Genomic DNA, 13769 nt, shown 5'->3' on the forward strand with positions numbered 1-13769 from the left:
TTTCGCTCCGACCCAATTAAAAATACTTTCCGACATTATGAAATTCAAAAAAATTTAACATCATATTAACCGAATTAAAAAGAAAGTGTATGCTAATTTTTGAAATGAACAAACTTAGTTTACGCAAACTATCGACCGAAAACTGTTAACAAATATGTCAAAAATTCGACAAATCTTTTTATTTTCGAGTTATTTTGAAATACTTTCCGACATTATGAATTTTATAAAAACCTGACATTATTTGGTTTATATTGAAATATAAGACTATATTAAGTTTTAAGTTGAACAAATTTGAATAACGTAAGGTATCGACCGAAAAGTTTTTAAAAATTCCATGGCGATTAAAATTTCAAGGTTAATTATTGAGCAATCTTAGTTTAAAAGCCCGGATCCCACGACAAGGGGTTGCTTTTCACTCGGGAAAGAAGAAAAGAAATAGAAAGATAAAAAATAAAAAATTTGTTTTGTGGATATAATAGTAATTGTTGTTGTTGATAGTTAAAAAGTGGCAAAAAAGTTAAAAAGTCAACCGGTTACTACAAAAAATTTTGAAAAAAATTTTGCTTTGAATTCAATATAGAAAATCTGGTTTTAAGTTGCCCATATCAATTTGGTATATCATCAGACTATAAACGTTTACCTGACCGGTAAGTCTATGATTTTTCAAAAAATGCATATAAAAGCAGTTTGAATGTTGCTCACCTATCAGCTAGATCAGCGGTCGGCAACCGCGGGGCCGCGGCCCGGTACCGGTCCGTGAGCAGTACGTTACCGGGCCGTATTTTTTTCAGGTTTAATGATTAGAAACAGAAACGTATTTTTTTTATTTGTAAGCTTATTTTGTCGTAGAAACATTTAAAAATGTTTTTTATCGATTTGATGAAGGAATAAATTGCTTTAAACTAATTTGCGTCCCTTGAAACATCATTATTAGCTAAACTAATTGATTACTTTCGCCCGAAAATGCCAAAAAAATGTTTAAAGGCTGGTCCGCGAAAAAGATTCTAGTTTTAAATCGGTCCGCAGTGCGAAAAAGGTTGCCGACCCCTGAGCTAGATGATTCAAGGTTATTGCAATGGGTAACGCAACGAATTTCCCATTCGTGACAAATTTGAGTATATGTTTTATTTTGTAAAACTGCATAAAAAATATTAATATTTCACTATCTAAAACTTGTCTAACATAATTTTCACAATAACCCAATTCATTGTTTGACTCTTCGCAACTTAAAAGATAATTATAAAGATCATGTTTTTTATTTAAGATCGATGGTTTAAACAATAAAGGAATTCTAGGTGGAATAACAAATTCACCGATTTTTTGTGGAATGCTTTGTGTGCTGTTTCAGACAAATTGATTTTTGATAAAAATAGTTATGTTGCGATAACTATTTTTAGTGACAGGGCAACTAAATATATTGCATTGACTAAGTTTGTAATTTCTACCCTTTAAAAATAAAGAATGACGATAACCATATACAGTGTTTTTTGATTTATTAAATGGTAACCTTATGATAGTTAAAATTTGTGTTTGTACATTTTGTAACAACGGGCTACTTGTTTCTGGCCAAAAAACATCTTTTACGTAATTGTAACTACAGTTCATAAAGAAAGTCTTAGGTTTTTGTAAAGACTTGAAATCATTATTATCGAAAGTTTTACATCCAAGTAAATTGTCGCCGCCATCTACCTGCTTATTTAAGGTCGATTTAAGATCAGTATTTATAATGTTATTCGCTTCTGTTTTATGACTTTTTGTGGGTAAAATTTTTCTCGGGAACATCACAATTATTATCGTTGTCACCAAGTATTGTAGTACCAACTAACGTATAAAAAAATAAATAGCCGTTTTTATTAATGTCGTCGTAAGCCGTTTCATGATTAACAGTTTTAATTACTGTTGCAGCAGTGTCGTCGCATTTATATATATTTTTGCCATTGTCCAAAATGTTATAAGTTATGTAATGACAAGAAACAAGAGATGCGCCCAAATGCACTACTACAGACCTTAACTCATAAGTTTTTTGGGTATTAGAATCGGAATTAAAGAATTCTAAATGTTTGTCGGGGCAAATTAGAGTTTGAATTTTTAGTAGCTCGCCTAGAGTAAGTAAGGATATTACTAACACACTTGGTGTATTAATTAAATTGCAATTATTAATATTTTTGCAGTTGCATTCCTGACAGGTATCGGGTTCATTATTTGCTTTAAAATAATTAGAAATATAACTTGATAATTTACTATTCTTAATTGTAGGGTTAATCGGAATTAACATTATATTAGGGGTTATTTGAAAGTTTGCGGGACGAACAAAGTTACATGATTTGCAAGTTAAAACCGAACTACATGAAATTTCTGTGTCACAACCGATTAAATTTAACAAGTCACAAAAATCATTACTTTTTACAAAAAAATCGCTTGCGTCCTGTTGATTTCCGAATTGAAAATTATAAATCGTACAAACTTTTTTTACGGTTTCTAAATGAAATTGATTATCAACGTTATCGTTTAAACTAATTGTATGAATTAATTGAAAAAGATTAAGCCAATCTGAATTTATAGTATTTATCATGGTTTCGGTAATGGAAAATGGTTCAACTATTGACATTAGAGCGTGCATAACTGAATTAAACCAACAAATGTTGTCACTATTTAATAAACCTGTGAAATGCAAGTGTGCATTTGATAATACAGCTTGTAAGCCAGAATTAAAGTTTGTCGCAATTTTAAACAAAGTGAAAACAACCCAACACCTGTATAAATCTAAATCCTGAAAAAAACATTTTTAATTTTTGTATTTTCGCATAAAATGTCTGTTGTAAGACAAACACAAAAAAAATGTCTGTTGTAAGACAAATACAATTTTATAAGTTACGTCGCAATCTAAGTGTAAACAATTTTTAAAGCTGTTGCGATGGCGCACGACGGACGAAACATAAGCGTCAACTATTGTTGTTGAAAACCAACCGTTCATATATTCCTTATAAAAAATGCGAATTAAGCGTTGTATCTCTAACGACGGGTCCACGTTCACTGTTGCCAAATCCACCCACTTAATTTTGCGTTCGTCAAATGTATTAAAAGCTAACGTTTTGATATTTAGCAAAGTTTTTTGGCAAAGTTTTCTATTTTGTTAAGTTTCCACAAATTTAAATCAAGTAAAACATAACAACTGGGTGTAAATAATTTAGATATCATTGAAGGTTTACTTATTTCTTTAGATGGTAATGCATCTACATCAACAACAACAGGGGGAGATGAAACCAAAGGCTGTTTAATTGATGTGTCTATTATTACCGTGATTTTATATGTTTTTCTTTTCGGTATTTTGGGTTTAACCGAATTACCGTAGCGTAATACTTTTGACGCACCGTTTGACGTGTAAAATCCTTCATTGCGACGCTTTCTTTTTTTAAAGGGCCGCCACAGTTTAGGCCGCTGTCGCACCGTGTGCCAGTGGCTAATCGTGTATTGCAGGACGTTGCTATAAAGGTAATCAACCAAGAAACAAATCTTCACGCACACCCATTAAACAACGAAGACAACCTTCAATTAACATTAAAAGTCGACTTTGAACAAAAAATAATACTTTGGCAAAAAATCTAAATTTTACTGTTTGTTGGTATTACCTAAGGCATGGGCATTCTAGTACATTTTGTAAATTGCCGTGTAAATTTTGCAACAATAATAAAATTATGTATTTGATTTAGAAGCTGCAGCAATTTTAAATTAAAAAAAATGTTTTAACTATTAATTTTAAAACACCTTAATAAGTGTAGTAATACATAACTAATATTTAAAAAAATTACTTAATTAATTTTTAAAAGAATTAACAATTTTAAGCTCTGTAGAATTTTCGACATATTTGTTAACAGTTTTCGGTCGATAGTTCGCGTAAACTAGGTTTGTTCATTTTAAAATTAACATACACCTTCATTTTAATTCGGTTAATATGATGTTAAATTTTTTTTAATTTCATAATGTCGGAAAGTATTTTTAATTGGGTCGGAGCGAAATTTTGTTTCTTTATTGTTTTTTGAAATTACTATAACTTTTGCAAACAAAGGTTGTTTCGCTTTAAACTTTGCCTGCAATTTAAATTTACAATTATTTTTTTATGAATAAAATTTGGCTCGTATATTTTTTTGTTGGAAAATAGTTTCTGCTGGAGAGTGGGATTCGTTTTTCGCCTAAAGGAGCGGGATATTGTTTCTTTTATAGTATTTAAAATGTCGATTATTACCGAAAATGCAAAATATGCAACTTAAAACTGCGCAAACATTTATATAATTGCAGAACCTAGCTGTGAATAAATTTTTTTAAACTTCATAATGTCGGAAAGTATTTTAAAATAACTCGGAAATAAAAAAATTTGTCGAATTTTCGACATATTTGTTAACAGTTTTCGGTCGATAGTTCGCGTAAACTAGGTTTGTTTATTTTGAAAATTAACATACACCTTCATTTTAATTCGGTTAATATGATTTTTAATTTTTTTTAATTTTATAATGTCGGAAAGTATTTTTAATTGGGTCGGAGCGAAATCTTGTTTCTTTATTGTTTTTTGACTTTAATATAACTTTAATATTGTTTATTTAATATTATTTAAAATGTCGATAATTTGCGCTAACGAAAAATCTGCATTTTGCAAAATTGCCTGGTTTATTATCCAAGTCGACATCGGGATAAACAAAAAGAATAATATTAACATTTATGTAACAATAATTAATTTATCATGTTTAGTTTTTTGTATTACCGATTTAACAATTTATATCAACATACACTTACGCGGAAAAATGCGGAGTTCTGCTAGAATTAAAAAAAAATTCTAGCAGAATGACAGTGATCTTTTATTTTACTATTTCCGATTTTAAAATATTTGGAATCATGTTTTATTTATAATTTTCATCCCAAACAAAATTTTCCTACCTCTTCCCAAAGTATATATATAAACAATATAAACAATGTTTATATATATACTTTACCTCTTCCGCCAGACAACAAGCTGACGGGGTTGCAGACTAAACGGCGATTTGTATTTTTGGTTTTTACTTGGCTTAAAAAATGATAGCTGAAATATTGTATATGTTATCGTTATACTTTATAATCTCAGGTAAGTCAATTTTACAAGTATATTCTAAATATTATTGATTTTCCTAAAAAAAAAGTAATGTTCAAAAACGTATTGTTATATAGTCAGATAGGGTAAACATACACTTCGGCTCCGGGACACCTCGGCCAAGACAAAATTAGGTGATAATATGGGAGGGCCAGAAGCTTCGGCCGTGAGAAGCTTCGGCCAGAAGGTTCGCCCTGCAAAAAACGCGGGGGGTCGGTGACGAAATTGCCGCGTAAAATGTCAGTTTAAGACGGTTGCCAGAAGCTTCGGCCGTGAGAAGCTTCGGCCAGAAGGTTCGGCCTGCAAAAAACGCGGGGGGTCGGTGACGAAATTCCCGCGTAAAATGTCAGTTTAAGACCATATTTTACCGATATTCAAAATAAAATTTGACAAAAAGTATAATACATAAAAAAAATTTAATAAGTTGTTACTTTAAATATATATGTTAGTTTTTAGAATATTTATTTTTTTTTAATTTTTGTTCCAAAAATGTATTTTTAAAACGGATTAAAGACGGGCGCTTATGGCCTGCATAATTTTTCATCTAACTGCGGGAAGTCCACGACGTAAAGCCCGGGTTTGATGTTAACGTAAGACCGTATTTTACCGAAATTCAAAATAAAATTTGACAAAAAGTATAATATATAAAAAAAATTTAATTGGTTGTTACGTTAATGACATACGTTAGTTTTTAGAATATTTATTTTTTTTAAGATTTATGTTTCGAAAACTAATTTTAAAACGGATTAAAGAGAAGTGCTTTAGGCCTTCAAAATTTTACGACGAATCGCTCTCGGCCTTTTTTTTTCATTAAACTGCGGGGAGTCTGCAACGTAAAGCCCGCGTATACCTTTAATGCAAGACCCTATTTTACCAATAATTAAAATGAAATTTGGCAAAAAGTACAATAGTTAAAAAAGTTTTAACCTGTTGTTAAGATAAATATATATGATAGTTTTTGGAATATTTATTTTTTTTTTAATTTTGTTCTCGAAAACGTAATTTTGAAACGCATTAAAGACGGACGCTTTTGAGGTCAAAATTTCGTGCTAGCGTACATCCCATTGATTTTAAACTTATATTATCAGGTTATTAGTTTTCAACATGTAAAAATTGTTTTTAATAAATCAAATTTTGGTATTTGTAAATTAGATTTTATTTTTTTAATTAATTTTAAGTTTCAGGTTTTTTTAAAACAAATTTGTTTTTTTGCAAATAAAAGTTTGTTTTTTGTTAAGTAATTGAATTTTTTTTAAATTAAATTTTGGTTTATGTAAAACAAATTTAGGATTTTTTGTTTGTTTTTAGTTTTAATGAATTAGGAGTTTTCGGTTTGCTATTTGGCACCAAATTTAAAAAGTAAATCTGGTATAAGCTGAATTTTTAGTTTATTCTAAATTATAAGCTAAAGATTGAATCAGGGGGTAAATTATGAACTGTATTTTAAATTTGGGGCTGTTTATTGAAAAAACTTGGGATTTGATAACAATGTTTATGTTGTTGGGGCTAAATAATAAACTAAAGTTTTAAACTAGGGGTAATAAACTATAGTTTGAATCGGGGGTAAATATTGCTTTGTATTTTAAATCTTGGGCTGTATATTAAATAAACTTGGATTTTTTATATAGTGGATTGAGTACAAAAGCGTAAAAAAATGATGTTTATCTTTTAAATAGTTGTTTTAAAGCAATTTATTTTTTTCCTAAAATTTTATGCTTATGTGTTTGTTATGGTTTTTTTTATTTTTTAGAAATGCGTTTTATTTCAGTAGGATTAAAATTATAATTAAACTTTTCCGTAATTTCGTTTTAAATATTGATAATATAAGTTTAAAATCAATGGGATGTACGCTGGCACGAATTTTTTACCTCAAAAGCGTCCGTCTTTAATGCGTTTCAAAATTACGTTTTGGAAAAAAAAATTTAAAAAAAAATATATATTCCAAAAATTATCATATAAATTTATCTTAACAACAGGTAAAAACTTTTTTAACTATTGTACTTTTTGCCAAATTTCATTTTGAATATTGGTAAAATATGGTCTTGCGTTAAAGGTATACGCGTGCTTTACGTTGCAGACTCCCCGCAGTTTAATGAAAAAAAAAGGCCGAGAGTGATTCGTCGTAAAATATTAAAGGCCTAAAGCACTTCTCTTTAATCCGTTTTAAAATTAGTTTTTGAAACATAAATCTTAAAAAATAAATATTCTAAAAACTAACATATATATTTAAAGTAACAACTTATTAAAAATTTTTTATGTATTGTACTTTTTGTCAAATTTTATTTTGAATTTCGATAAATACGGTCTTACGTTGACATCAAACGCAGGCTTTAAAATTATGCAGGCCGAAAGTAAATTTTGCAAGCCATAAGTGCCCGTCTTTAATCCGTTTTAAAATTATGTTTTTAGGACAAAAATTTAAAAAAAAATAAATATTCTAAAAACTAACATATAAATTTATCGTAACTACCAATTAAAATTTTTTTATATTTTATACTTTTTGTCAAATTTTATTTTAAATTTTGATAAAATACGGTCTTACGTTAACATCAAGCGCGGGCTTTACGTCGTGGACTTCCCGCAGTTAGATGAAAAATTATGCAGGTCATAAGCGCCCGTCTTTAATCCGTTTTAAAAATACATTTTTGGAACAAAAATTTTTAAAAAAATAAATATTCTAAAAACTAACATATATATTTAAAGTAACAACTTATTAAATTTTTTTTATGTATTATACTTTTTGTCAAATTTTATTTTGAATATCGGTAAAATATGGTCTTAAACTGACATTTTACGCGGCAATTTCGTCACCGACCCCCCCGCGTTTTTTGCAGGCCGAAGCTTCTCACGGCCGAAGCTTCTGGTCCCCCGTTTAAGACCATATTTTACCGATATTCAAAATAAAATTTGACAATGAGTATAATACATAAAAAAAATTTAACAAGTTGTTACTTTAAATATATATGTTAGTTTTTAGAATATTTTTTTTTTTTAATTTTTGTTCCAAAAATTTGTTTTTTTAAAACGGATTAAAGACGGGCGCTTATGGCCTGCATAACTTTTCATCTAACTGCGGGAAGTCCACGGCGTAAAGCCCGCGTTTGATGTCAACGTAAGACCGTATTTTATCGAAATTCAAAATAAAAATTGACACAAAGTATAACATATAAAACAATTTTAATTGGTTGTTACGATAAATTTATATGTTAGTTTTTAAAATATTTTTTTTTTTAAACTTTTGTCTTAAAAACATAATTTTAAAACAGATTAAAGACGGGCACTTATGGCTTGCATAATTTACTTTCGGCCTTTATAATTTTAAAGCCCGCGTTTGATGTCAACGTGAGACCGTATTTTATCGAAATTCAAAATAAAATTTGACAAAAAATATAATACATAAAAAAATTTAATTGGTTGTTACGTTAATGACATACGTTAGTTTTTAGAATATTTTTTTTTTAAGATTTATGTTTCGAAAACTAATTTTAAAACGGATTAAAGACAAGTGCTTTAGGCCTTCAATATTTTACGACGAATCGCTCTCAGCCTGCGAAATTTTTCATTAAACTGCGGGGAGTCTCCAACGTAAAGCCAGCATATACCTTTAATGCAAGACTATATTTTACCAATATTCAAAATGAAATTTGGGTACGATAGTTAAAAAAGTTTTAACCTGTTGTTAAGATAAATATGTATGTTAATTTTTGGAATATTTACATATACTAAAGATTAAGATTGAATAGTATTAAAGTATTTTATTAAAATAAATTATACACAAATATTTTTAATATTTGCGAATCCCAATCTCGGCAGCCCTGCACTGTACGGTACCTATAATTTTTTCTTAATTAAAAGCCTAATACTGTTTTGCTAAAGTCAAGTAATTTAAAAAATATTAAAATTATAAAACTACATAAATCTTACTTTGTTAACTTAAATTGCATTATTATAAAATTTATTTATTTGGTTTACATTAAGGCAAATTTATGATTTTATATAGTTAAATCATATCACTAGTCATTAAAAACCGTGTTTTGTTGTGCATTTTACAGATTCACAGACAATATTAAATGATGAAATTATACTCTCATCATTTCCATTTCAATCAACAAACTCAAGTCTCACAGCAAGTATAAATGCCCTGTTTACACGGCCAGGTGTTATAACTTGGAAAGTTAATGAGGCAAGGATTTACATTTATATGTTTAACTACTTATAAAAATCATACAAAGTAATGCGTTGTACTACATATTTTGCACCAAATAAGTAAAAAATAAGTTAAACTTGTTTTCCTAAGAAAATGCTTTAGTTTTTATTTTGGTAAAAATAGTTAATTATTATTGCAATATTTTAACTTACATGTTTTTAGACAACTATTGGACAAGTAGGTTTTAATAATGGAAAATTGTTTAACATTGATGAGAATAACTGGAATCAACGTGTCAATATAAAGTAAATAGTCCGATATAAAATAAAGCAAAATAAAAAATTCCTCGAATATTTTAATTATACTTTCAAAAAATATGTGAAAAAAAGTTTGCAATAAATTTATTTTTATTTTATAGTGTCTTTTTAAATTTTTAAATAAATTGTTTGTATGCTGTTTTTTTTGCATATTTTTTAAAGTTTGCATTTTTCGGAAACAAATTCACTAAACGACTCTTTGTTTTTTTATTTTTCAATGGTGCAATTTTTTAAAAATGCTAACTAACATAAACATAAATTTTTTTAGTTATGAAACAATTTTTTCTAATGGCAGTGGAATGCAAATTTCAACTTCCCTTGTTCTTCATAATCTAAATTCTTTAGATATTTACATAACAGTGATTGATGGAGCCGGTGTTTCTAAAAGGGCAAATTTAACTGTTGTTGGTAAAAGCTTTATATTAAGTTAAACTATTTTTTAATTAATTTGTAGAGTTTTTATTTTATACTGTTTACAGATTTAATCAAATACATGAGCCATTACTTATTTTTAATAAGCCATTTAAAATAAGTTATTTCAGATTGCAACTCTACCCTTTTATACAATGTTAAAGTTCAAGCTTTATCTAGAACATACAACTCAGTTGGAAAATTTAGTTGTTCTAACAATGGAGAGTTATTTTATTCAAATAAAAGTCAACTTACATCTGATACAACTACTTGTTTGGCAAATGCAATGTGGAATGGACAAAATAATTTGCAATGCTGGACAGGTAATTGTAACATTAAGGGTATACATTGCAATTATAGAAAATGTCCAGTTCTTAAACAAATTTTGTAATTTTTAGCCCCCAGTGTAACATTAAATGGAGTTAAAACAGTGATTGAAGGAAATGGATTAAATTTAATTTGTGATTATATTCAAGTTATTCCTAATGCAACTTCATCTACTTTTTATATTGGAGATACTTTATATTCACAAAATGTGGTATTTTTTTTTTTATTCTTTTTAAACATTTTTGTTTATGAAATGTTCATCAGTAAAACTTGTACACTTCGGAATGCTAGACAAACAATTCAGTTTTTTACTCCTTTAAAATTTATTTTTTTACTTATTCATTCTACAAATATTTAGGGTTCAACTTTTACAACAGCGAGTTTAACAGCATCTGACAATGGCAAGCAAGTATATTGTCAAGCGAATTCTCCATTTACTCAACTACCAGAATTTAGTCAAACTGAAAGATCCAATATTGAAACACTGAATGTACAATGTAGGTTTCTTTTAAATTTAGTTGCACACATTTAAGCAAAACAGTTATTTTTTGTGTGGAAATTTTCCAACTTAAAAAAAAATATTTAATACTTTAAAAGGTAAGTTTTATCACCCGATGCAATAAAAAAAACTTTATTTTTAAAATAGATTCACCCAGACTAGCATCTCCAGCCACAGAAGTTGGATGTTCATTACCTTGGGTTGTCAATCAAACTGGAACTTGCACATTTCAATTTATTTCTAATCCACTTTCTACCACTTCATATCTTACTTTAAATGGTTTTTTATTAATAAATATTAAAGGAAGCTTTTTATTTTAAATTGTATAGGTTGATTGTAAAATATTTGTAAGTTAATTGTTAAATATTTTGTAGGATTTAAAATTGCAGCATACAATGTGTAATATAAAATTTAAATTTCAATACCAGGAAGTAATGTTGTGAATGATAATATGAACCCACTCACCAATATAAGTGACTCACAGACTTTTACATTTACAAGAAATAAGGTAAATCATGTGTTTACTTATTGGCTTAAAACATTAAAAATATTGATATTACCAAACCTATTGCTAAGTTTACCATAATTAAATATATTTTTTTTTATTATTTTTTTATAAAATATAAGCTGAATGTTATTTAGGTATCACAAGCTGACAATGGTAGTTATACATTAACTATTCAATCCCCTACATTTCCTACTCAACCACTTTTGGTTGAATTTAATGTTAATGTTGTTGATTCAACACCAATTGATCCCAATGGTCCTGGTGGTTCAACTGGTTTGGACACAATAATTATAATTGTTATTATTGTTGTAGTTGTTTTTGTTGCAATTTTAGCTGGAGTTTTGATATACTTTTGGTTTCAAAGAAAAAAAGGTATAGTTTTTTCTAAAAATATTTTGCATCACAATTTAACTATCAACAAAATAGAATGAGATTCTAAAGTAAGTTAGTGAGTAACATGCTGCTAGTTTATGTTGAAAATTCAGTTAAATGCAAGTAATTAAAATTGTTTTTATTTTTTTAGAGTTTTATAATGCACCAACACAGAAAAATGCAATTGACCATCACCACCATGTAAATTAAAACTCCTTATTTAACTTTTTTTTAAATTATGTTTTTGTATCATTCAATGTTAATATGTTTGTATAAGTTTTGAAAAAACTATTTACATTATTTTTGTTAGTGTTCAAATTGTTAATCATTTTTCTACATTAAGGTTAAATCAAATCAATCAACTGATTATGAAAACTACAAGAATAATGTGAATGTTGTAAAAGGTAATTATAACTGTTGTATGGTACCATAGTAGCAGTTTTTATTTAAACAAAAATGTAAGCAATTCAATATCATATAATTTTACTAAAATTTGTAATATATTTTATTGTTTAGGTGAAGATGGGTATTTGACATTAAATCCACTTGGTCCTAAAACACTCGAAAAGGTAATTACTAATATTATTCTCTTTAATTAAACTTTTATATTGTTCTTCCATTACAATATTTAAAATACTGTGTACCTAAAATATGTTTTTGTTTGTAATTTACAGAACACAGGACCAAGTACCTTGCAACAACATTATCAAAATATTAAACCAAATTCTGACTACTCAACTATCAAAGATAATCCTTATGATAATGTGTAACAAGTTTTTATAATATTTAAACATTTGTTTCTTTTGTAGAACTTTATTTGCAATATTTATAAGCACTTATTATACTTTTAATCATAATGTCACGTAGAAACCCTTTTTGTTTGTGCAATAATTAAGACCTAAATAGCATTTTTTTGTTTTATTAACTGTTTAATTATAATTTGTCTAAATAATCATTAAGGCTGATGTTATAATAATAAGAATATTTTTAATTGACAACATAACTATAAGGTTTGGCAGAATCCCTTTTTTATCACAATGCAAACAAACTAAATTTTACAACTTAAGTCGATAATGTGGTTATAGAGTCCCACTTAATCAACCTTATGAGAATATCGTACCTAAAGTGGTAATAACTTTTGTTTTTAATCTAAATTTTTCGAAATTGTTAATTTTTTTTTTAAATTAGGGAAGTTTTGCATTTTAAGTCAAGAAGTGTTAAATTTCATCAAGGATAACTTATAATGTGACGTCACAATTGGCACAAGTTTCGGTTCTGGCCTAATTAGACATTGCTGGCGGAATCGTCAAAATTGCACTGATTGTTAACTAAATACCGACAAAAAAGTTTTTTTAAGCGCAGCTTACCCTAACCCACTTTTTTGAATTTCTTTTTTGAATTTCTTTTTTGCCTTTTATTTATTCTCTCCTGGAATTTCGTTTTTTATTTTATGTTCTTAATTTTCCGTTTTTTCGTTGTTTCAATTTTCCTTCGTAGGATTACAACCGATCCTATTTTGGCAGGAGTCTTATTTTGATAATTTGATTTCAATAAATTTAAACTAAGTTCAGTGATTGCGACATTGCGAGTAGTTTGAAATTAGTCAGATAGTATAATCTTATTGAAGTTTTGAATGCCAGACACTTCGCCCGCGTACACCTCGGCCCATAGATTATTCTTTAAAACAGCGAAGATGTAGGTCGCCAAAAGTTTTTTTTAAATACGCACAATACGGCAGAATCGTAAATACCTATTTTTTTTAACAAAAAATTAAACGTGTTGATTTCTAATTATTTTTTTTTTGTATATATCTTTATCCTCGATGTGGGAAAGTCGAATGCGCGACTTAAACATAGAGTAACATAAGTTACTCCGACCCAGTCTCGAGTTGCCTGTGGCAGTTTGGGGTATTATAGAGACTATAATTGCCCGGTAAATATGCTGCTGTTTAAGTGCTGGATCAGCAGGAGTTTAAACCGTTAATAGCGCCTTACTCGAGGGCGCTACAGCATGAGAGCAATATTTTAAGGAAAGAAAGAATAGATTGATGTATTTTTTGAATTAGTATT

General features: G+C 28.2%; 1 protein-coding gene across 1 annotated transcript; it reads left to right on the plus strand.

Moving 5' to 3' along the window:
* The first annotated feature begins 4957 nt into the window (after positions 1-4957).
* Positions 4958-13264, plus strand: LOC145745486 (uncharacterized). Its single transcript, XM_082563575.1, has 15 exons — positions 4958-5113; positions 9172-9302; positions 9489-9571; positions 9852-9991; positions 10126-10317; positions 10393-10532; positions 10680-10818; positions 10968-11099; positions 11249-11328; positions 11463-11700; positions 11852-11901; positions 12044-12104; positions 12217-12269; positions 12375-12466; positions 12889-13264. Exons 1-15 carry the CDS (start codon positions 5065-5067, stop codon positions 12935-12937), a joined length of 1629 nt encoding a protein of 542 aa, XP_082419701.1. The 5' UTR covers positions 4958-5064; the 3' UTR covers positions 12938-13264.
* Positions 13265-13769: the final 505 nt, after the last annotated feature.

The sequence above is a fragment of the Corella eumyota genome, chromosome 3 (genome assembly GCF_963082875.1).
Source record: "Corella eumyota chromosome 3, kaCorEumy4.1, whole genome shotgun sequence".
Taxonomy (NCBI): Eukaryota; Metazoa; Chordata; class Ascidiacea; order Phlebobranchia; family Corellidae; genus Corella; species Corella eumyota.

Bases quoted from the DNA above. Each gene is read 5' to 3' on its own strand.
- LOC145745486 (XM_082563575.1), top strand. From the start codon at position 5,065: ATGATAGCTGAAATATTGTATATGTTATCGTTATACTTTATAATCTCA. The intron at 5,114-9,171 runs GTAAGTCAATTT...TGCATTTTACAG, and splicing joins GTTATACTTTATAATCTCAG to ATTCACAGACAATATTAAAT. The intron at 12,270-12,374 runs GTAATTACTAAT...TGTAATTTACAG, and splicing joins GTCCTAAAACACTCGAAAAG to AACACAGGACCAAGTACCTT.